Here is a 24,073-nt window from a genome sequence, read left to right as displayed (position 1 = left end):
TCCTCTCTGATTTCACACATAGATAAAAATTAACAAGAGAGAGGCGCGGAGGCCAACTGCCCTGTGATTTGGATATTTTTTAATTTCTTTAAAAAAAAAAGGAAAAATTCCGAAGGGCCTTGGGGAATCAAAACGGCAATAATTCAATCTCAGAATTTATCATCAGCTCTCTTGCGCCGTTTACATCGCACTTGATTGTGAGGGCTGGAGGGCAGGAATGATGCTTTCCTGTTGCCAGCAGGATCCTTGTGCGTGGCTCCTAACCCGGCACGTAGTAGGTGTTCAGCTACGACGGACAGCCTGTGCTCTCTGACCAGCAGCCATGTTGGTGAGCCACTCCTGGAGGTCCCGCCCAATTTCCGGGCATGGGGGTGGGGGTAGGGGTGGGGGTGGGGTGGGGGTTGGTCTCTAGCCTCTTGACCGCACCCTTGCGTCTGGTGCGCCTGAGGCGGGCACTCACCTGAGCAGACGGGCTCCGGGCTGCTCCAATGGGGCTTGGAGGCATTGATGCAGGTCAGCATCTGGGCACCCTGGAGCTCGTAGCCCAGGTGGCAGTGGAAGTGGGCCACCCCGCCTGCGTGCAGGTCCATCACGGTGACGTCCCCGGAGTCAGGCCGCCGTGGGAAGCTGCAGCTCAGCATGAAGGCTGGGAAGAGACACGAAGGCGGACAGAGTCAGGCCGTGCACGCGTGTGCATGTGTGTGCTTGCATGTGCCTGTGCGCACACGTGTGTGCATGCATGTGTGCGCACGTGTATGTGTGCATGTGGTGTGTGCGTGTGTGTGCACGGATGCGTGTGCGTGTGCATGTGTGTGTGGGCGGGGGAGTTTGCTGGAGATCATGACCCATTTCCCAGGAGCCAGTAAAGATGAGGCCCCCGGGACAGGGGAGCACGGAGAAGGGCGTCTTTGTGATTCCACCTGTCCGTGGTGCTGAAGCTGCCGGGCCAGCACTTTCTCAGGCTCCAGCTCCGTCCTGTGTAGCCCGGGACAGCAGGTGTGTGTGTGTGTGTGTGTGTTGTGTGGGGGGAGCGTGAGTTGGCATGCTGCATTTGCCGCCCTCTCCTGCATGCACGTCTTAGGTGGTTGTTAAAGACGCAGACTCTAGGACCTGCCCCACAGAGGGGAAGCTTGGGAGTCGCTGGCCCTGCAGGTGAGTTTGCCCTCTTACTCTGTCACTAGGAAACCATGCGGCCCTGGGATGCTGACGGCCCTGAACGCCACGCTCCTCAGCTTTCCAGGGCAGCTGCTGGCTTCCCTTCCTCCCACTCGTGCTGCCACGCCGGCGCCTGAGTTCTCTCTTAATTCCATGTCTGCTGCAAACCTTCGGAGGTCCCCTCATACAGCTGCCCACAGATTTCAGACACTGAGAGCAGAAGTGAAAAATGAATCGTCCTCCAGGAAGTGTGGCTCCCATGGTGTGGATGGCCCACAATGGCCAGATGCGCACTGACCTCTCCCCTATCTATTTAGGGATCTCGGCAGCTGGTGAATGCCCGACGGGAACTCTGGGGTCATAGGAACTTCCCAGGGAGGGAGGGAGAGAATGAGAAGAGGAGAGATGGGAGAAGGAGGGAGAACCAGGGGACTGGGGGGTGGAGAGATAAAGAGAGAGAGAGAGAGAGAGAGAGAGAGAGAGAGAGAGAGAGAGAGAATGGAGGGAGTGGAGGGGAGGCAGGGAGGGAGAGAGGCAAGGAAGAAATAAGAGAAGGGAGAAGGAGGTAGAGGGATGGAGGGAGAGAGGAAGGAAGATGAGAGAAGACTGAGCCCAAGAGAGGAGGAGACTTGGAACAGATGAGCAGGAGGGGGAGGTTGGAGAGGAGGACTGGGGGGCAGCCCCGGGACCTCGCCCAGGGCCCCGGATCCCTCGCAGCAGAAACTATGCCCGCTTGTTCTCATTGACCACCAACGAGCACTGGCATTTTGCTTAATCAATGAATTCAGGCGACAAGCTGTTATGTACGGGCAGACTCTGTGACCGCCAGCAAGAGAAATCCAGATCCTTCCGAGTCAGAACGGATATCTTGACATATTTCTTATGCTCCTTGGTACTTTGAAATTGCAGTAATTATCAGAACTGCTAGGATTTATTGTTATTTAATGAACGCATGACGAGCACATGGATTGTGATATAGATTAGAACAATATTTTGACAACCGTAATTCCATACGACTGGCTTCTTCTAAAATCGTGTACTTTTTCTTGTGTGATCTTAAAAACACAACTCTAAGGTTTTGCCAAACTGCCAAGGGGAGGGACGGTGGTCTCTGGCTCTGAAATGCTGGAGAATCATTGGCTGCATAGGGAAACTGAGGCAGACAGCCTTGTGTCAGGCCGTACCTTGGTAGTGCAGCTGGAAGTTGCCAAGCCCCTCGTCCTGGAAGGTGCGGAAGTAGACCGAGATGGTGTTGGTGGGGCTGCGGATCACCTGCCCCTCCACCAGGAGCGTCTGGTTGGCCAGGACAGTTAGGGTGGGGCCGTCCACGCCGCGGATGGACAGCAGCTCCCCCTCCGACAGGTTCACGCTCTTCACCTGGGGACCGGCAGGGGGCAGCAGAGAGAAACTCTGAGATGAATCCTGACCCTCCCAGGCTGTAGCCGCCCCCCCATCCCCCCAGGCAGCATCCCCCTTGACCTCGGCGGGCCACTCCCACTGTGCTTCGAGTTATTTCAGCAGGACACTGACTCAGGAACTCCTATTCATTTACCAAAAACCCAGCTAAAATTGCCCCCGGTAGAACAAAGAAAGCCCCAGACTAACTAAGATGCTACTAGCTGGCCTGACTCCAGGGACTTCCTGCTGGAAGAGGTAGAGTGAAAAAACAAAACAAAACAAAGAAACATGCTTGCGGGGTTACCTGGAGCTCCACCCCGTAGCCGGTGTAGACGGTCACGTTGTAGGTGCACTCCAGGAAGCTGCTGAGGGGCAATGGGGGGTAGTCACTGGAATCGATGTACCCCTCCGGGTCGGAGAAGCTCACGCTGCACAGAGCTGCGGGCAAGAGCTCGGATCAGGATGCACAGCCGCTCAGACCGGAGCTCCGAGGTGGGCGGCGGCAGGGTCTGCGCTTCTAGGGGGTCCTCACCCTTCCCCCTGCTGTTCATTCGAGTGCATGATATCACGAATCTGGGGCTATTCACGGGGCGTCAGCCCTGGGTAGCAGTGGGGGCTGGGTTCCTCCGGGACCCCTGCAGAGTGCACTTGCGCAGTGCACCGCTTGCCTCCCGTGGCGTGGTATTTGCAGAGCCTGGGGGAACCTCCTCCCACATCCGACAAATCCTCTCCAAATGCCTGCAACACCTGACCCAACCTGGCTGCTCCATACACAGGGGCTAGGCGGCGTTGTCCACGGAATAACCACACGTGTTCAGACTCGGCCGCTGTGGAGGAGTGGACTGCAGAGGGGACGAGCTAAGCACTTCCGCAAAGGGGGTTACAGGATCCTGCTCTGCGGTCAAGAGGCCTCGGGTCCACTCGCTCCACTCACTTGCTGTGTGGCCTCGCGTGGTCGCTTGGGGCAACCTTTCTCAGCTGTTCTCATCTTAAAATTTTTACTTATTGATTTATAGTTATTTGAAAAGGAGAGAGAGAGAGAGAGAGAGAGAGAGAGAGAGAGAGAGAGAGAATCTCCCACTTGCTGGTTCACTCCCCAAATGCCAGCAATGGCCGAGGCTGGGCTGAAGCCAGGAGCTGAGAACGCCATCCAGGTCTCCCACGGGAATGGCAGGGACCCAGGGACTTGAGCCCTCACCTGCTGCCTCGTGGGGTGCACATTGGCAGGATATTGGCGTGGAGAGTGGAACAGAAACTGGAACCCAGGCACTTGGTGGTGGGATGTGGGGGTACTGAGTTGCTGGCTTCTGTCTCATCCTTAACACGATTATCAATTCTGAGCCACAGGCCAGGCTCCAAGCCGGGGCTCAACAGCTGGACCCTGCCGGAGGGGCCTGGGCTTCCCAGGGAGTCCTCCACCCCCACGCCCTGGGCGCCTCCCAGCCGGTGCGAGGAGGAGGGTGGCTGGGGGAGTTGGGGCCAGTTGCCTACCTGGGGCCTGCTCAGTGGTGATGACCGTGGTGGTGATGATGGTGGTCGTGGTGGTCTCCTGGCTCTCCTCCGAGGCCGAGCCGGTCAGCTCGTTCTCCCCTTTGTCCGTCAGGGTCACGGGGCTGGCGTCCTCGGGGGGTTGCTGGGGGGCCTCGGCGTCGGGCGCTGTGGGCTCCTCGGAGCCGGGCCTCTGGGGCAGGGTGTGGGCCACGTAGGACTGCGAGGTGAAGGGGGCGATTTGCAGGGGCGCAGGCGTTGTGGGGACGGCTCCCTGCCTGCGGTCCAACCAAAGGGGCACCTCTGACGATGGCTCCGCGGCCATGACGTGGCCCAGGTCTCCCGGGGGCTGGGACTTCTCCGTGGAGGAGGGGAGGAGAGCCGGGCCCGAGGACTGGGACCCTGCCCTCTGGGTGGCCGCTGCAGAGCTGGGCTTTGGTCTCAGCTGCTTCCGGGCTGAGTTCACCTGCTTCAGAGAAGGTGGCTTCTTCCGGGGGAACTTGGGGTGTTTGGTGGCCGCCTCCTCGGGCGGCGCTGAGGACAGCGCTGGGGGCTCAGGCCCGGCAGGGGCCGCCGTCCCCTCCGTCTCCAGCTCGCCAAACTCTTCTTCATCCGACGGGGTGGGACGTGGAGGTACCACGATCGCCCGCTCCTCGGAGCTCTCCTGGCCCGGGCTGATGCCTTGCAGAGCCTCGGAAGGCAGGAGGGCAGGGCCCGAGGGGTTGGTGTCTCCCTCTGGGCTGGCATCTTGGAAGGAGAGAAAAGACACCAGTCAGCTCGGGGCCAAGGGGTCATGGCTTCCACCTCTGCCAGACATGGAGGGTGGGCCTCCTAAGGGTGCCATGGGAGGCCTGCCAGGTCGGCCTCTGAGTCGTCTCCTTGGGGCGTGCATTTGGCCTTGGCACTGAGGTGCCCAGTCCTGCTTCAGAATACCTGGAGCCAATGCCTACCTCCAGCCCCTGCCTCCTGCCCCTGTCCCCAGCCCCTGTCCCCAGCCCCTGCCTCCAGCCCCTGTCCCCAGCCCCTGTCCCCAGCCCCTGCCTCCAACCTCCCAGCACCCCAGGAGGCTCAAGTACTTGGGCCCCTGCCGCCTACACGGGAGGCTGAGTTCCAGCTCCTGGCTTTGGCTTGGCCCAGTCCTGGCTGCTGTGGGTATTGGGGGAGTGAACCAGCAGATGTGTGCTCCGTTGGTCTGTTTGTCTTTCTGTCTGCCTCTCAAATCAATCAATAGAAAAAAAACCCTTTTCTCCTGCTTTCCTCTCTCCCTTCATTTCTTGTTTGCTTGTCCGAATATTCTACTTCTTTTTCTAAAATGATTTATTTATTTATTGGAGAAGCAGGGAGAGAGAGAGAGAGAGAGAGAGAGAGAGAGAGAGAGAGAGAGAGATCTTCCATCTGCTGGTTCACTCCCCAGATGGCTGCAACAGCTGGAGCTGCGCCAATCCAAAGCCAGAAGCCAGGAGCTTCTTCCTGGTCTCCCACGCGGGTGCAGGGGCCCGAGGGCTCGGGCTACGCTCTACTGCTTTCCCAGGCCATCAGCACGGAGCTGGCTAGAAAGAAGCAGCCGGGACTCGAACCGCTGCCCATCTGGGGCGCCGGTGCTGGAGGCAGAGGACTAACCAGGACACCGCAGTGCCGGCCCCGTCCTCTCTTTGTCTTCTTGCTTCATTTCTGTCTTCATCCCTCCCTCCTTTCTGTGAAGACCCCAGAGTGATCATGCTGGGACCAGCTAAGCACAAGGCTCACAGGAACCAAGAGCTTCAGACCCTCGCAGTCTGGCTACATGTGCACTGAAGCGGGTGGAGAGCCAGGAAAGTAGAAACGGCTGTAATTGACGTGATGCTCAGAGAGAGGGAAGCTTGTTTACCAGACAGGACCATCATGCACAGTTGGGCAGGTTGAGCACTGCACTAGGACCTCCAACTAATATAGAAGGAGTAGGGATGTAAATTAGGCACGTTCTCTTCAAGCTCTGTAGCTTAGCTCAGGGTTATGTTGCCCTGGGCATCCAGGGGACACTTCTGCTCTTCTGTTTTACAAAATAATACAAATGCAGCCTTGTGGGACACACAGCCAAGAGGCGGATTCAAGACAGAGGGATGGGTGAAGACCCTGGAAGCCTGGAGGCCCGGCTGAAGCAAGACAGGAATAGCAAGGGGGCAGGGAGAGCAGCTAGAGGGTCCTTGGGCTCAAGCCAGGCCAGGGCCCCCGTGGGCCTCACATACCCTGTGAGATCCTTGTGATATGGTTTTGTCTCAGGCTGCTCCTTGGTGGAGGTACAGCCCAACACCCCAGCAGAAGCTGCAAATGCCGTCAGCCTAAAGCCGTGTGGTTCACCACATCCACTCAGCACACACTCACTCCAGAGAGCCGGCTCACGGCGGGGCTGCCCAGCCCGGTGACAGGGACAGAGGGTCACACGGCGTGCAGCCAGCCCCCAGATAGCTCCAAATCCCGGATCCAACGCATCTGCTCTGTGGAGCACACATCGCCTTGGTTCCACCCCACTCCAGTAAAACAAGTTTAAGTACAATGATCCCCGAGACTCAGGGACTGTCTAATGTTTTTTAAAAAATGTATTTACTGGGGCCAGTGCTGTGGTGTAGTGAGTAAAGCCGTCGCCTGTGATGCCGGCCTCCCGTATGGGTGCCGGTTCGAGTCCAGCCGGCTCCACTTCCTATCCAGCTCTCTGCTATGGCCTAGGAAAGCAAGTGCTTGGGTTCCTGCCACTCCTGTGGGAGATCCAGAAGAAGTCCTGGCTCTTGGCTTCAGATCAGCCCAGCCCTGGCTGCTGCGACCATTCGGGGAGTGAACCAGTCGATGAAAGATTCTTGCACCCCCCCCCCCAACTCTGCCTTTCAAATAAACAAAACAAATCTTTAAAAATGTATTTATTTATTTAATGGGCAGAGAGAGACAGACACATATACACCCACCCACCCACCCACTGGTTCACTCCCCAAATGTCCACAACAACCAGGGCTGGGCCACGCTGAGGCTGGGAACCTGGAAGCTCCATCCGGGTCTTGCACATAAGCAGAGACCCCAGTACTTGAGCTATCACTGGCCACCTCCCAGCATGCACATCTGCAGGAAGCTGGAATAGGGGGTGGAGCCAGGGCTGGAACCCAGGCAGGTGTGAGGTGGGAGGCAGCATCCCGACCAGCGTCCCCACTGCTACAGCCACGGCCACCTCCATCTGCCTGCAATATTCGTCACGCGCTGACCCCAGCAGCTGTCTGGCAGAACTGGGCTTGAAATCAGCTTTGTTTACTTTGTTGAGATCCAGTTCTGCCCATCGCTGGTTCAGGGCGTCCCTTGTCTGAGACTCAGTTTCCCCGTCTGTCAAATGGGTCCATTCTTCCCCATTCCCTAGGGTTGTCCTCACTCAGTTGGCTGATGTGGGCAGAGCACCGAGGATGGCACATCGCCCCTAGAGAGCGCTCAGCAAACGTCGTTGCTGTCGGGACTTTTACCGTGCTCAGTGCCATCGCAGCCCCTCCCCACTGTGGGATACTGGAATGAGAGAACATCCTTGGTGATGATGACGGCGACACAGCCAGGAATGACGTCATGGGGACAAAGGCTCTCCCCCGTCGACCTGCCACGAGCGGCACCTGCCACGAGCGGCACTGACTCAGCACCGGTCTCCCAGCCTTCTGGCGATGCCATTTAAATTTATTGCAACCGCTCTTGGAAAGCCTCATTTACTTTCATGGACTCGGCGGCTTCATCGGTAGAGATGGTGACAGTCTGCAGCTGGCACTGGCAATGCGCCTGTGGTGGTGTGACACTGCTTCCCAGCCAGAGTCCCTTTCTGGCAGGAGCAGGCACTGGTGAGGGGAGGGGCGGGGCAAGGTCACTGAGGACCAAGCAGGCTTCCCGGTCCCAGGTGGGAGGCGTGGGTTGAGGCTGCAGAATCAGAGCTGGGTTCAAATCCTGCCTGTGGCAGTGAGGAGCTGGGGGGGGGGTGAGCACCCACATTAATGCTTCCGAGGCTTGGGATCCCCTCGTGGCAGATTGAGTGAGTCTTCCCTGTCTGGGTTAGCACAGACGGGTGTGAGCACAAGTGCCTTTCACCAAGTGATAGATGTTGGCTGTCCTTGTGGGTTGCGGTGGGAGAAGGGGGCAATGGGATAGAAGATTGGAGGGCAAGGGACCAGGATACTCAGCGCCCCAGACCAAGCTGTGGTCTGGTGGGGAGAGCAGGGATGCAACCGAGGCTGGGGTAGTGTCCCGTCCTGGCCACTGCTGTCTTGGCCATCTCCCCATGGCTCTTCTCTCCGTCTTCTCTGTGTGTCAGACGGGTGGCCACAGGACATATGTCACCCTGACACTGCTGCTTTCAATTCTTAATTTATTTTTAAATTTATTTGAAAGGGAGGGAGAGAGAGAGAGAGAGAGAGAGAGCGAGCTGTCATTCACTGGTTCACTCCCCAGATACCCAAAACAAAGGCTGGGCCAGGCTAGAACCAGGGTCCAGGAACTCAGTCTCAATCCGGGTCTCCCACACAGGTGGCAGGAACCCTAGTACTGGAGCCATCACTTGCTGTCTTAGGGTGTGAGTAGCAGGAACCTGGGGTGGGGAGCAGAGCCGGGACTCGAACCCAGGCCCTCTGTGATAGGATGTGGCCATCCCAAGTTGTGTGTTAACTGCTGCATCAAATGCCCACTCCTGATGTTGTCAGCTCTTTAGACAACCAGGTAAGTCACAGTTGTCCTGAGAGCCATTTGTTAGCCCTACTGCGTTGGACAAAGTGGCTGCTAAGTGTTGACACTGGCTGACGAGTCTTGTTGGGTCCCAGGTGCTCAGCTGGTACCTCCATAAACTCGTCCCATTGACTGCAAGGGAGGTGAGAGAAACAGAGAGGGAGGGACGGGGAGGAGGGGAGAGGAGAGAGAATGGCTGGGGGGAGGGAGTTGGGGAACAGTGTGGGTCATTAGCACACAAGAAGGTGAGAGAAACCTCAGCAGTGTGCCTTGGCCCTAGTAAAGGGGACATTTATGGCATTTTATTTTTGATGTCTTGATTGAGTTCTGACTGTGTTCCAGGCGTGTACTGAATGCCTTATCTCTGTCACTGCATCTGAATCTTACCCAGCTGTACTAGGTAGAACTTTATCTTCCTACTTTACAGATGGGCAGAGCTTTGGGGACATTTACATTCAGTCAAATGCAAAGCTGCATTTCAAATCTAGATTTTTCTGACCCCAAAGAACCTGCTATTACCTGTAGTAAGAAACACAGGGCCTTGGGAAGCGAGGCCAGGGTGGAGGTGGTGCCATTGGCTTAGTGGTTAGCATGCCAGAGTCCCATATTGGAGTACCCGGATTTCAATCCCGGCTCCTTTCAGGCCTCTGGCTCCCTGTTCATGCAGATGGTGGGGAGCAGTGGTGGTGACTTTTCAAGAGTTGGGTCCCTGCTACCCATCAAAATTGGGATCAGAATTGGATTCCAGGGCTTCAGAGAGCCAGCAGCTTAATAACTTGCTCTAATAGGCTGGGTTTTCCTGCAGCTACCCATGTGGGAGGCCTGGATTGAGTTTCTCTCTCCCAGCTTTGGCTCCAGCTTGGGACCATGGCAGACATTCAGAAGGTGAACCAACGGGTAGAAGTCTGTCTCAGATAAATGATTTTTTTTAAAAAAGAGAAAAGGACTTTGGGATATTGTGGGTTGGTGTTCTCAGCATGAAACAACCTCTTCCCTTCCCCTCCCACACACTGGTGTCTTGAGGTCTCTGCTGGGTGGGTGGAAGTGGTTCTCTAACCTCCTGGAGGGCGGTCCCACCCCCACCACCCCAACATCCACCCGGCACATACAGATATCCAGGAAGGGGGCACTTGGGAAGCTGAAGGTTGGAAAGGCCCCTAGACACTTTTTCAATAGTTATGGGGCCCAGCATGATGAGCAGATCCCTGAAGCCAACATGCAAGCATCAGATGAGGGTAATCCAAATGTATCATCTTGCCGGCGCCGTGGCTCACTAGGCTAATCCTCTGCCTGCGGCGCCGGCACCCCGGGTTCTAGTCCCGGTCGGGGTGCCGGATTCTGTCCCGGTCACTCCTCTTCCTGTCCAGCTCTCTGCTGTGGCCCGGGAAGGCAGTGGAGGATGGCCCAAGTCCTTGGGCCCTGCACCCGCATGGGAGACCAGGAGAAGCACCTGGCTCCTGGCTTTGGATCAGCGCTGTGCGCCAGCTGCAGTGCGCCGGCCACAGCGGCCATTGGGGGGTGAACCAACGGAAAAGGAAGACCTTTCTCTCTCTCTCTCTCTCTCATTGTCTACTCTGCCTGTCAAAAAAATTTTTTTAAAAATTCAAATGTGTCATCTCCGTATGTTGGCAGAGTCCGGACTCTTGGGGCTGTTTGCAAATATTCGAGAGGTGACTGGAGATTATGGCAGCTCCGTCGCGCTGCAGGGCACTGGAAATAATTCTCCTATCGAGCTCTACTTTGGTTCCGGTTATCCAGCCCTCCCCTCGCTCCCTGCCCCTCACACCCCTCCTCTTCCCCAGGGACCACTGCCTACTCCCTTCCTCTCGAACACTGACTGTTAGCGTCCACACTCGCGTGGGATCCTGCAGTGTTTGTCTTTCTGCGCCTGCTTTATTTCACTCAACACAAGGTCTTCCAGGTCCATCCATGTTTCTACAGATGGTAGGCGTTCATTCTTTGTAACGGCTGAGTAATATTCCAGTGTGCAAACACACCACCTCTCCTTATCCAGCCGTTCATTGAGGGACATCCTGGTCGATTCCACATCTTGGCTCTTGTGCCAAGATGGGCATGCAGGTGTCTCCTGATATAATGATTTTATTTCCCTTGGATTCATACCCAGGAGTGGGGTAGCCGGATCACACAGGATCTAGTTTCTGGATTTTGAGGCATCTCCTCCACCCTGCTTTTCACAAAGGCTGTGTTAATTTACATTTCCACCAACACTGTATGCAGGAGTCCCCTTTCTTGGTGTTACTGGCAGCGTTTGTTAATTTTTGTCTTTTTTTTTTTTTGACAGGCAGAGTGGATAGTGAGAGAGAGAGACAGAGAGAAAGGTCTTCCTTTTTGCTGTTGGTTCACCCTCCAATGGCCGCTGCGGCCAGCGCATCTCACTGATCCGAAGCCAGGAGCCAGGTGCTTCTCCTGGTCTCCCATGCGGGTGCAGGGCCGAGGGACTTGGGCCATCCTCCACTGCCTTCCCGGGCCACAGCAGAGAGCTGGCCTGGAAGAGGGGCAACCGGGATAGAATCCGGCGCCCCAACCAGGACTAGAACCCGGTGTGCCGGCGCAGCAAGGTGGAGGATTAGCCTGTTAAGCCACGGCGCCTGCTAATTTTTGTCTTTTTGATAGTAGTCATTCTATCCGGGGCAATAGGACATTGCATTGTGATTTTGATTTTGCCTTTGCCTGACAGGGCCTTCAGGGAGGTTCAGGAACTTGTGACCTCCCCCAACGTTCCATGTGTGCCCCCTTCGCTCGGCCTTCTGGGAGCCCCAGGCTGCAGGTGGAAGGAAGTGGGGTGTGGCTTTATGCAGCCGGTGGTGACGCTTTGGCTCCTGGCAAAGCCCATGACCTCTGTTGGCAATCCAAGCCCTGCAAGATTTGGATGAGTGAACAAAAGCAGAGGGAAACGCTCGAGCATGGATTCCTGCTAGCAGCCCCTGTCCCCATCCTCTGGGGTCCCCAGGGTAAAAAGCTGCAAAGTACAGCGGCTACCAAGCACTGTATTAGGAAGTAAATTCAGCTTTCAGTGGTTCCCGGAAAACCTGCCTGTCAGGGAGAGTTTCGCATGCACAAGGGAAGTTCGCTTCCTCACCCCCAGTGTCGCCTCCTCCTCAGATAATACACAGCTGGGATCCTGTTGGCCGACTCCAGATTCGGCCAAGTTCAAGACAGGTGCGCGCGTGCATCTGCGGTTTGCAACGTGTGCAGGCTTCAGGCCTTGTTCTTAGCTAGAAGGTTGGCCAACTGAGTGCCTTGCAAAACCAAGTCCCACTGAGGATTAGTCCAAATTGGATTCCAGGGCCTCAGAGAGCCAGCGACTTAATAACTTGCTCTAATAGGCTGGGTTTTTCTGCGGCTTCAATGACCACTGGTTAAATTCACTTCTGTTTCTCAGCGCACTTTAAAATTTCCATCATAGTGGTCACATTTGGCTGATCCTTTCTTTATCATGTACATTCAGGGCTCTACTCAAGTGCTGTCAATCAATCAATCAACCAATGGAAGCGTAGGATGTGTATTTTCTCCTCTGGCTGACACTCAGCGCTCTGAGATAAGGCCCTGTCCTGGAAGTCTCAGGAAGACAGAGCCTCACTGATAACCAAAGGCAGAGATGAAACAGAAGAGATGGAGCTTTAATTAAATGCAAACTGGTGTTGCTCGTTCTCTTTAGGGACAGAGCCAAACAACACAGGAGGCAGTTAAACATTTGTCCTGCCATCCACACTGGGGAAGAGGCGTCTCTCTCCCTCTCTCTCCTTCTCCTAACTTTGATGAGGAGATGGGAGATTAGACGGGAGGTTTCTCATTAACATGGAGGAAGCACAGATTCTGAAGCCGATGGTTTGTCTCTCAAATGCACAGCAACCACAGCAGCAGCAGAAAGTCTGGGAAAGGCCCAGAATTCCATGCCACAGCAAATCGTCCTGCAGGCACAAGGAGCAGGGGCTGGCGATCGCTCCTGCTATAGTGCTCAGTGAAAAGAGCAAGTTATAGGGGCCAGCACCGTGGCTCACTTGGCTAATCCTCTGCCTGTGGTGTCAGCATCCCATATGGGTGCTGGGTTCTAGTCCCGGTTGCTCCTCTTCTAGTCCAGCTCTCTGCTGTGGCCTGGGAAGGCAGTGGAGGATGGCCCAGGTGCTTGGGTCCCTGCACCCACATGGGAGACCAGGAGAAGCACCTGGCTCCTGGCTTCGGATTGGCGCAGCGCCGGCTGTAGCGGCCATTTGTGGGGTGAACCAATGGGAGGAAGACCTTTCTCTCTGTCTCTCTCTCTCTCACTGCCTAACTCTATTTGTCAAATAAATTTAAAAAAAAAAGGAAAAGAGCTAGTTATAAAATTCTGTGGCATATATAGAAACAATTAGAAACACCCAAGTGGAAGAAATAGCAATGCAGAGAGTTGTGTGTCTGGTCTGGAAGGCATGGCACCATGTGGTGGTCTTTGTCTCTCAGGGGTGGCGGGACTGCTGGTGAAATTTTAATCTTTTTTTTTTCTTTCTATTTTTGGCATTTTCCAAAGTAAGTCTAACAAGCATAGGATATTTTCTTAAACATAAAATATGTACAAGAAGAGCCGGTTTAAATGGCAGCTTTAGCATTTTCTGGTTGAGAGACCTGGGAAAGACAGAGGCACATTTGTAACCAAATAAGCACTTATTCACCCACAGAGTCGTTGACCCTATTTGGAACGCCGTGTCTTGGTAGAGAGGATGATAATTCTTCCCTGTGGGAGTGTTTACAATGATTACCTTTGGGAAGAAGGGCTGGAGATGACTCAATGGCTGTATTTTTGGTAAAAGTACTATAAAAGTCTTAGTCACTATTTGAATCATCAACCACTGGTTATTTTTTGGACCTTCATACTCCACAAGAACTCCTTGGTTGGTCTGCTTGGTGCCAACAAAGACAAAACCAAAAGATCACAGTTACAGGTTGTCCAGAGAAGGAATCTGAGGTCCGAAGAGCCCCCGGGGACACACAACATGTTTGGGAGAATCCCAAGACAAGGCTATTTGAGACTTGAGAAACCTACACCAGAGCACATCAGACTAAGCCAAAAACAAATCCAGGGACAGCTGGAACACCCCGAGTACTGTCAGTTAATGTGATGCCTTCTATATCGGGGTGAGATCATTTTTTGCTGAGCAGGGGGGAAGAGGGAGTGTTGGTGACATGGACTGCAGGACACTGAACAGCATCCCTGGCCTGTATGAACACCAGCTTCCCATCCTCCGCTCCCGGTTGTGAATCCAGACATTGCCCAATGTTTCCTAGGCAGAAAAACTGCCTCTGGTTGAGGACCAGTGGGATAACCGTAATTAACAAGTTAGAAGTGACTTGCCACTGTCCTCAGCACTTAACAAAACTTCCTTCTCATTCCTGCAGCTGAACAACCTTGATTTATTCGTGTCACTGACCTTTAGGATTGGATAAGGTCTTAGCATAATCCTGCTTATAGATAAGGAAGTTGGATTCAATGAGGGCTGAGTTTCCTGGTCCCACTCATGTTTGATTATTAACTCATTAATCCATCAATCCACACATCCCTCGATCCATCCAGCCATTGTCCATTCATCAGTGTATCCATCATCCATACACTCATCCATTCACACAGCAGTCCATCTACTCGTCCAATCACCCATCCAACAATCCATCCATCCATACATACAACATTTATCCACCCATCCAATCATCCGTCCATCCTCCATCCCTCCCTCCATCCCTTCCTCCTTCCCTCCCTCCCTCCATCAATCCATCCATCCATCTACTCATCTCTCCATCCATCTTCCACCCATCCATCAATCGATCTATCCATCCCTCCCTCCATCCACCCATCACTCAATCCTTCCATCCATCCATCATTCCCATCATTCCATCCAGTTCTTCTTCTTCTTCTTTTTTTTTTTTGACAGGCAGAGTGGATAGTGAGAGAGAGAGACAGAGAGAAAGGTCTTCCTTTTTGCTGTTGGTTCACCCTCCAATGGCCGCTGCGGCCGGCATTTCATGCTGATCTGAAGCCAGGAGCCAGGTGCTTCTCCTGGTCTCCCATGCGGGTGCAGGGCCGAGGGACTTGGGCCATCCTCCACTGCCTTCCTGGGCCATAGCAGAGAGCTGGCCTGGAAGAGGGGCAACTAGGATAGAATCTGGCGCCCCAACCAGGACTAGAACCCGGTGTGCCAGCGCCGCAAGGCGGAGGATTAGCCTGTTAAGCCACGGCACTGGCCTCCATCCAGTTCTTACTATGCGCCAGTCACTGGACCTGGCAACAGATGTCGACACCCAGATGTTTGGCTCGGGTAATGAATAAGCAGAGCTAATAAACACAGTTCTGGTTCATTTCAGCCAGAGAGAACCCAGATCACTCAGTTCCGTGGGAACAAGGACCCCTGGATGGCTGGTCCCATCCAAAGTCCGAGAAGACCCTGAGGCCAAGGGTGGAGGTGGGGCTCGGCCTGGGGTAGCCTGGGGGCTCATCCACTGGCTCGGTCGCATGTTGCCACCAACACTCTTGAACTTCACATGCCAGTTCACTCTCTGCAAAGCACATCCCAACCATGGACAGTCCTGGGAGGTTGACATTTTGTTCTTCCTCTTTCATAGTTGAAAAAAAATCAAAGGCTCAGAGAGGGACAAATTGAGGTAGCGGTAGAGACTTTCTGAGGTTGTTTCCTGTGCCCTTTCCTCTTTCCCACATCTTCAAATATTTTTTCCTATAAAATAATCTAGTTGAGAAAATACAAGGCAATCTAAAAGGTAGGGAATCGGAGATGCAATCAGTGCCCTACAGCCCTGCCCTCCCTTTCCTTCCCTGTCCTCCAGTTTTGCCTTCCAAAATGTGGTCTTGCTTAGTCTCTAAATAAAATGCATTGGAACAAAAATAATTAAGTGTTTTTTTTTCTTTTTTAACCTTAGAAGAGATGACATCTCTTAGGTGCTCTGGCTTAGCCCACCGCTAATTGCTGACAACATCCCGGACAGCCTCTTCTGTTCTCTGCACCTCGCTGTTCTCATCTGGAAGATGGGGCTACACCAACCTTGACTTTCAGGGTTGTTAGGGAGTGAAGTGAGATCATGTCTGTAAATCACAGAGCTTGCCCGGCAGCTTGTTAGCTGCCGTGAGCACGCTGTCATTCTCTGCCTGTGTGAACGTTCGACATTAATACATGGCATATATTTCTCTGTCACTTACGAAGAAATGTCGTTTGAAATATTTCAGTCATTCAGAGGTACAGATGAAAGTAACAAATACCCCTGCTCGTACATCTTCAACTTAGGAATAGAATAGGGGGTGGGTGTTTAGCAGATAATGAAGGTGCTGGTTAAGATACCTGCAGGAGTCCCCGTGTTCAAGCCCTGGCCCTGGCTCCTGGTTCTAGTTTTTGCCAATGCAGAGCCTGGGAGGTGGCTGGGAAGACTCAAGTGATTCAGTCCCTGCCACCCTTGCGGGAGATTGGGATTGAGTTCCTGGCTCCCGGCTTTGGTCTGGTCCAGTGTCAGCCATTGCAATCCATCTGGGGACTGAATGGCAGGATAGGCGCTCTCTTGCTCTCTGCCTCTCAAAATAAATAAATAAACAAAAAGATATTAGTGCAACTATTAAAAAAAAGATTTAGTTATTTGTTTATTTGAAAAGCAGAGTTACAGAGATCCAGAGGCAGGAGAGAGAGAGAGAGAGAGAGAGAGAGAGAGAGAGAGAGAGAGAGAGAGAGAGAGAGAGAGAAAGATCTTCCACCTGCTGGTTCACTCTCCAAATGGCCACAATGGCCAGAGCTGGGCCAATCTGAAGGCAGGAGCCAGGAGCTTCTTCTGGGTCTCCCACACAGGTGCAGGGGCCCAAGCACTTGGGCCATCTTCTACTGCTTTCCCAGGCCATAGCAGAGAGCTGGACTTGAAGTGGAGCAGCCAGGACTCGAACCAGCGCCCATATGGGATGCTGGCACTTCACAGCTCTGGCCCCAGTGCAACTATTAAAAAATGAAATAGAGTACAACTAATGTGAGAATACTTCAAAAAGTTCATGGAAAAACGGCATTACAAGATAAGTTTATTTTGGTGTAAAAAGCTTGCACAGCCATGCAGATGAGAAGTCTTTGAAAATTTCACAGGAAATATATATTCTGTCAAAATTGCATGAATTTCAACATTTTCGGGAATTCAAAGGAACTTATATTTCAATTCCATTTCCACAAGCCATGAAGTTTCTGAACCATCCTTGTACAGGTACATTTGTATGTATGTATGTATGTATGTATATGGAGAGAGGCTACCTATTCAAAAATTATGCAACAAAGTAAAAAATAATAAAAAGAGTGCCAGGGTATGAACAGCACAAAAGCGAGTGTGAAGTGGAAGCAATGCAGGCAGAGTGCTGGGAGCGCCAGCTCTCCCTTGGGACCAGGTCCTGGCACGACCTCTGCAGAGAAGTACTGAGGTTTGGGGTGGGAGAGAGGTTAACTTTTGATCGTCTGTTCTTTTATACTGTTTGGTTCTTTTGCCACATGCGTGCTATTTTATGGTCTGATACACACATTAACTCCTTAGACTTATTATTCCATTTTCAGAGGAGGGTAGAGAAGAAAGCTCAGCCTTGCCCCAGGTCTCTGATGCTCTCACGTTTCCATGGGGAGCAGGAAGTCCCTCCCACAGGAAATCCCCGGGAAACAGCACTTCCGATCTGCCGTTCGGTCCCTGCTTCTCTCCCCAGCACAGAAGGATGCTCTGACGGGGGGTCTCAGGGAGTCTCTGACAGCTCTGGAGCCTGTCTCCAGGGCAGAGCCCCAGGATGGCAAAGCTGGCTGCGTAGCTGTCTCCCTCTCCTCTCTTTCTCTTCTCTCTCCAGGCTTCTCTATATGCTCCTGGAAACCCCAACCTTGAGGACGACACACGGTGTGGACATCTGTCCGCTATCTACGGCTCCAGTGCACCCGGGAGAAAGCTGAGGCCATCTGGCTCCTTGTGCCAATCTTTAGTTAGTAAAAATCAGAGATGTGGACCTGTGGGCTGAGTGATGACCCAGCCCTCCAAACCCTGAGCAGGCTCATTAGAGCCCTGAGCCTTGAGAGGACCCTCGAACTGGGCCTCATCGCCTTCTTTATCTTCTTGGGTTAAGCACAAGTGGCCTGCACTTCACCCGGCGCCTCGCTCTCCTCCAGAGAGTACCTGAGTTTGCAGCCATGTCAGCCAGGCTTTGGAGGGCCTGCACCTTTGGGGAGACAGACGGGAATTCGTCATCCACAGGTAGGATGTGAGACTCCTGGGATTTCCCACCAATCACTCCAAATTGGGCCCCACTCAGGATATTACCCGAGGAACCCTTGGAAGCGATCAAACGATCAGATTCCTGTTTCCTGTCATCAGGTGTGGGCGGGCAGGAGTTTTAAAGCATGATGGGATCACAGGGCCTCTTTGTGTAAGAGCCGCCAGTGGCTTCCCATCACACCGAGAGGAAGATCAAAGCTCTTTCCCTGGCCGCAGAGCCTGTGGGGGGAGGCCCTCAGATCTCCCTCTCCCATTTCCCTCTGCTCACTACAAGATGGCCACACACTTTTTTTTTTTTAACCTTTTCCCTTTAAAGCTTCCAGATTCATTCTGTACCCCAGGGCCTTGGCTCCTGCTGCTCCCTCTGCCTGGAACTCTCTTGCTTTGCATCTCTCCTTGGCTGGGCCTGCCTGATCTCTTAGGTCACAACTTATCTCCTCCAACACCTCCCATGTCGCTCTCTCCTTCCCTTCAGGAACCTTTTGCAAACAGAATTCATCTTGGCGATTTGTGTCGTTGCTTGGTGATTGGTGTCCACGCCAACACAGCACGGCTGCTCATGGCCACGCACATCCCAAGTGCAGGATGACTGGGGTGTTGGATGACCCCTGCCCCCTGTGCTACTGTCCTCAGCACTGAGCAGCAGCCTCACCTGTCTTCTCTTAAAGCCGAGTAAGGTAGTCCCGCATAGGAAGCATACAAACTTTATTTTTTGGAAGCTGAACAGTAGTTTTATATTTTTGCATAGAATATCTCTTCACTCCTTATATCAGAAAGCAAAGCATGTTTATTGAAGCATTAAGTTGACCAAAGCTTAACTTTTGGGGTAACTGGTAGTATAAAGTGCCACCTGCCACTTAAAGGGTGTTTACCACACTGTGTCCAACCTGCCACAGACCATATGAGTGGACTTTGGTGTCTACCACACCGCACACCGGAACCAGAACCCAGACGGCCCCTGCAGCCGCGGTAGCACCCAGGAGGCCGAGGGGGACTCGCAGCAGGTGCAAGATTGTACAGGCAAGAAAAGACTCCGTGTTTCGAGAGTTGCCCTCTGTAGTCCTCCCTGACGATGGGCCTCCTGTGCATCTCACGCCAGGTTCAGGAAGCACTGGACAGCTTCTCTGTCTGGTTTATACCTCGGCAGACCATCCACGGGGCACCACATCCGTCTTCCCTGTGAATGATCTCCCGGGGTGGGGGCCATGTGATCTTGCCACTGGATCTTTAACAATCCGATTAATTGTGGCTGCCATCAGTGCCAACTGATTAGCATTGACACACGCCTCTCCCCTGTCGCCTCCGGCTCCGCCCCCCACCCCCGCTGGCCCCCACTCCATTCACAGCCCGCGTCTCCTTGCCAGTAGCGAGGCGGACAGGAACATGGAGTGATTTATTTGTGTACATGAAAATCAGTGAGTCATCGAGAGAGGGAGACAGACGGAGCAGACAGCTCAGAGAGCGAGCCCAGGCTGGGAGGTTCAATGACCTGGACACCCGTGGAGGCAAATAGAATCCTTGGAAATGAATTGAGACCATATGTGAGTTTAAATAGACGCGGCGAGGGTTTTCACAATTTCTCTTATCTGTTTGGTCTGTTTCAGAGATAAGAAAAAGGAGCGGATTGGAAGTGGATAAGGACACGCTCAGAGTGGGAAAGATCCCGGGAAATCACGTCCGGGTGTGGGCCAGGTGAGGGAAGTGGTGAGCTGTCAGGAGCTGTTTCACGGTGGGTGAAGCTGCTGCCTGTGACGCCAGCATCTCCTATGACCTCCAGTTCCTCCCGGCTGCTCCACTTCCCAGGCGGCTCCCTGCTAATGCACCTGGGAAAGCACTTGGGCCCCTGCCACTCACATGGGAGACCTGGATGGAGTTCCTGGCTCCCAGCTTTGGTCTGGCCCACTCCTGGCTGTGTGGCCATTTGGGGAGTGAACCAATGGATGGGCGCTCTCTCTGTCTGTCCCCCCGCTCCCAGTTACTCTGACTTTCAAATAAATAAATCTTTTTTTTTTTTTTTGAAAAAGTTTTTCCAAATGCAAATGCTTCCAAATGCAAGCCTTCATTTGTCTCACTTAAGGTGCAGGGCAGTACTTTCCTTGGACGTATTTCAGATGATGGTGGCTTTATTTGCTGGGGACATAGACAACATCCCCGAGAGGGGACCGTCCTCATCTTTGCCCTAACAGAGAGAAAGCACAGACTCACAGGGACGCACCACCATTAGTCACTAAGGAGCAAAGCCAGGGGTCGACACGGGGCTACCTGACCCCCCAACCCCTGTCCCCGGGAGGCAAGAGAACGGCTGATGCATTCGCTGTGTGTCCCTCCCCGAGCTGGCCGTTCAGTCCTGGCCTGGCTGCTTCCAGGGTGAGCGCTGCTTACTACACACAAATTAGCGCAGGACCCCTTCTTCCGCATGGGTCCCCCAGCGAGCCCTGGGTAGGTAGGAGGGCACTCGGGGGCCCCACAGGTGTCAGAGGGCCAGAAGCTTCATCTCAGGTCTGCATTGCAGAAACAAAGTCGGGGGGAGAGGGAGGACGACTGCTGCAAAGGCTCTGCAGAGGTGGGAAGCTGGCCACGCAGTCCCATTTCACAGATAGGCAGAGGCCCGTGGTGGGAAGGGGAAAAATAAAACCTCTGGGTTAGGAGAGTCGGGATGCCTCACACACTCCTCTGTGGTTTTCTGGTAAGCCCAGTCTCACTTCTGGGCCTCCATGAACCCTCTGTACAGTGGAATCACGTCTTTCAACCTACAGAGGAATGACAATAGAGTTGGCCCTTTTTATCTGCAGGTTCCGTGGAGTCAACCGACCCCAGATGGAGACAATTTCTATTGCATCTGGCCTGAACCCATACAGACAGCCTAATGAATCCCTAAGCAATCCCAATGTTTACAGTAATTATTTATATCACGTTACATATTATAAGTAATCTAGAGGCGATTTACAGAAAACGAGGCTCTGTGAAAATGCAACACCAATTTATGTAAGGGACTTGAGCATCCTTGGAGTCTGATATCCATGGTGACGGACAGGGGGTCCTGAATTAACACGCATGGATGTTGAGGGACAACCGTGCAGAACTGCGTGGTAAAGGATTAACCCAGCAAGTCTGGGTCGTCCACACCATGCATATTCCAATACAGTTCTGGCCCCTGCTCTTGGCTTCTGGCAGGCAACCTCGAAGCTCTTGGGACGTCTTGCCTGGCCAGACTGTCTGTGTTCACCTGCAGGCCTGGGGCCAAGACCAACAGTTGCTGTTACCAGTGTTGTCACAGGTGGAGACCTTCAACTCCGTAGCAGCCTGGCCTCTGCAGGCACCAAGACAGCTACATGGGGTGGCCCACCGTGTCCCTGTGACCAACCCTTCATACAAAGCCTGGGCACCAAGGCTCAGGTGAGCGTCTCTGGTTGGCAGCGTTCTGTGGGAGGTGGAGGTGCTGTCCTGATGACTTTGTGGGGGACAGAGACACCGGAAGTCTGCGCCTATCTGCTTCTGTGAGGCCTTGCAGCAACTGATCGACCCGGAGGGAGGTCTTGCGGTATAAACCGAGAGCGCATGGGCTGAATCAGGAGTCTGAGGGGAGCCTGCTGTTTATCTGGGTCACCTTGATGGCGGTGGGGATGGAGGCTTTCTCCACACCAGGCCGTACAGGAAATGCTCTTACATGGCTCATTTCATGTACTCTTCGCAATAATACTATTACCAACGTTTTACGGACGAGGAAGTGGAGGCTTAGCGAAGTTTAGTCCTTTGCTGAAAACGACACAGCTAGCAGGACTTGACCTTAGCTTGCAAAGTGCTGGACCAGGAAGGGCAGTCTTCCATAGCCCTTCCGACTGATGCCTTGAGCACAGGTGTCTTTAAGGGACGATTTCTCCTTGGGGGGCCGTGGTTAAGCAATCAGGGATTTAGAGGGGGAAATAGCGTCTGCTTATCCAGCGATCTCCTAGGTGACCTTGTCCATGTCAGACTAACACCTGCCGTTTTTTGGGTTCACTTCAGGCAGGACTTGGGCCCCAAATGGGAGAAGAAAATGTTGTGAGTCTATTTTTATTCCACCTAGTCCCATCCCATACGAATTCATCCCACCTCATCCTATCCCAACTCATCCATCCCATGCCATTATCAAGTATCGAGGACCAGTCTGAGCCAAGAGAATATGGAGACGCACACAATCTCTACCCTGAATCTCCCCCAGGTTCTCCCTGGGCAGACGAGCCCAGTGCATGCTGGGGAGTGGGCTGGCACCAGCTCATACCAAGCTCTAGGCTGCTCCCTTCTCTGACTCCTGGGCCTTGATGTCTGCCTCTTGGAGTCCAGCCAGCCTCTGCCCAGATCCTAATGAGCTCTTGCAGCCAACAAGAACAATGCATTGGTTATGAGTGGGCCTGGGGCCGAGACAGTGCACAGAGCCTGCCATTGCAGTCAGGCTGCGCGTGGGCAGGTGCTGGGGGTGGGGCTTGGTGAAGGCTCTGCAGGGGGCGGATTTGGTGGTCCTCAGAGTGGCCATTGTCAATCCCCCACCTGGCAGGGGCTACACAGAGAGCCTCAGTGCCCTGGCGCCCACCTGGCCCCCTTCATGGGCACTGTGCCTGCACACATTGGCACTGAGCCATCTCCCTGGGGTGGAGAAAAGAGTTTTTTTGTCCACTCAGTAGCCAACTCTGCCAAGGTTGGCCCAGCACATGTGGGGCTTAAGACACAGAAGGAGAAACTGCAGCTTCATTCATTCGCTGATGCTTTTTTTTTTCCATAATGACAATAATGAAATGATGTAATGCCAGTTTTTGAACATCATGATGTGTTTTGAATGTATCGTCTCATGTAGTCTTTGGAACTTCTGTGTGATGTGGAAGCTGATATTATCTCCATTTTACAGATGGAGAAACTGAGGCACTAACTGTAGGCCCACTGCTTTCCTCTAAGGCGCCCACACCTGTCGGACGCTGTGGAACCAGGAGCAACAGGTGCCCTAATGCTTATCCCTCACCCCTGCCCACACAGTCTGGATGTTCCACTTGGCATGAGATAACTGGAGGCAGCCTGACCCAGTGACAAGAGCATTGGGTAAGCACTGGAGTTTCTTGCATCCCAAACACAAGCCTTTGCACCTAGGTATCTCATACTGGAAGGGAGGAAGGTTATGTTGGCCCCATTTAAAGTTTCTTGACTCCCAAGCTTACAGTTAAATGTTTTCCAGAAGCTTCCATTGATGCGTAACACATACAGAAAAATCTACCCGAAGTCTGATGAACTTCCTCAATCTAGACACCCCTGGATAACCAGCCACCAGACCAAGAAGCAAAACACGGCTGTATGTATCGAATCCTTGGTCTATCCCCCATCAAGAGGGTCACCCCTGTTTTGCCTTCTCCCACTGAAGACCAGTATCAGAATTCAGGGGACGATTATGTGAGATGTTAGTTTTGTCTGCAGCTTCTTTTACTCAGCATTACACATTTGGGGGCTTTATGTGTGTTGTTGCAGGCAGTGTTGGGTTGTCCCTTTTCTATGCATGCATAGTATCTTATTTTATGGCTGCAATGCAAATGTTCCCATGTACTGGCGATGGGCATTTGAGTCCCTCCTGCTTTTTTGCTGTCATGAATAGCACAACTGTGCACATTCTGCTCTGTGTGTTTTGATGCGCACGAATCGCCCACTTCTGCTGGGCCTATTGGGCAGTAGAATGCTAGCTGTAGGATATGGTGCTTTTGTGTCTGGTAGGTAGGAATGGCAGACAGCTCCTGATGTTGATGGAAACAATCTAAGCACCTGCCTTCTTATGATGCCGGAACGGGCAGACCAGCAGAGACCTAGTGTTTATCTAACTGCTATTCATGGTTATTTATTTAATAATTGTTTTTTTTTAGTTGTGGTTCTACAGTTCCTAGTCTTCGAAGTCTTGGGAGCGAAGGCACATGGTAAGCGCCTAAATGAATAGTGTGGATAAAGCCCTAGTCTGATGAGCATCCACAGAGGCTGATCAGAGATCATCCCAGTGCTAATGTTCATTTTCCAAGGGTGGAACAGCCATGCTCCATCTCGACTT

The 24,073-nt window shown here is 53.2% G+C and overlaps 1 protein-coding gene across 1 annotated transcript in view; it reads right to left on the bottom strand.

The window, feature by feature from the left end:
• The window catches only part of SEZ6L (seizure related 6 homolog like), a 188,740-nt gene that overhangs the window by 68,101 nt on the left and 96,566 nt on the right, over nucleotides 1-24,073 (bottom strand). Inside the window, exons 2-5 of the mRNA XM_062182317.1 lie at nucleotides 4,045-4,788; nucleotides 2,858-2,991; nucleotides 2,340-2,532; nucleotides 461-646 (exon numbers count right to left, since the gene is read on the bottom strand). Of these exons, the coding sequence (XP_062038301.1) occupies nucleotides 461-646; nucleotides 2,340-2,532; nucleotides 2,858-2,991; nucleotides 4,045-4,788 (1,257 nt within the window). The remainder of the gene's footprint in view (nucleotides 1-460; nucleotides 647-2,339; nucleotides 2,533-2,857; nucleotides 2,992-4,044; nucleotides 4,789-24,073) is intronic.

The sequence above is a fragment of the Lepus europaeus genome, chromosome 23 (genome assembly GCF_033115175.1).
Source record: "Lepus europaeus isolate LE1 chromosome 23, mLepTim1.pri, whole genome shotgun sequence".
Taxonomy (NCBI): domain Eukaryota; kingdom Metazoa; phylum Chordata; class Mammalia; order Lagomorpha; family Leporidae; genus Lepus; species Lepus europaeus.
This window is presented reverse-complemented; position numbering and strand designations above follow the sequence as displayed.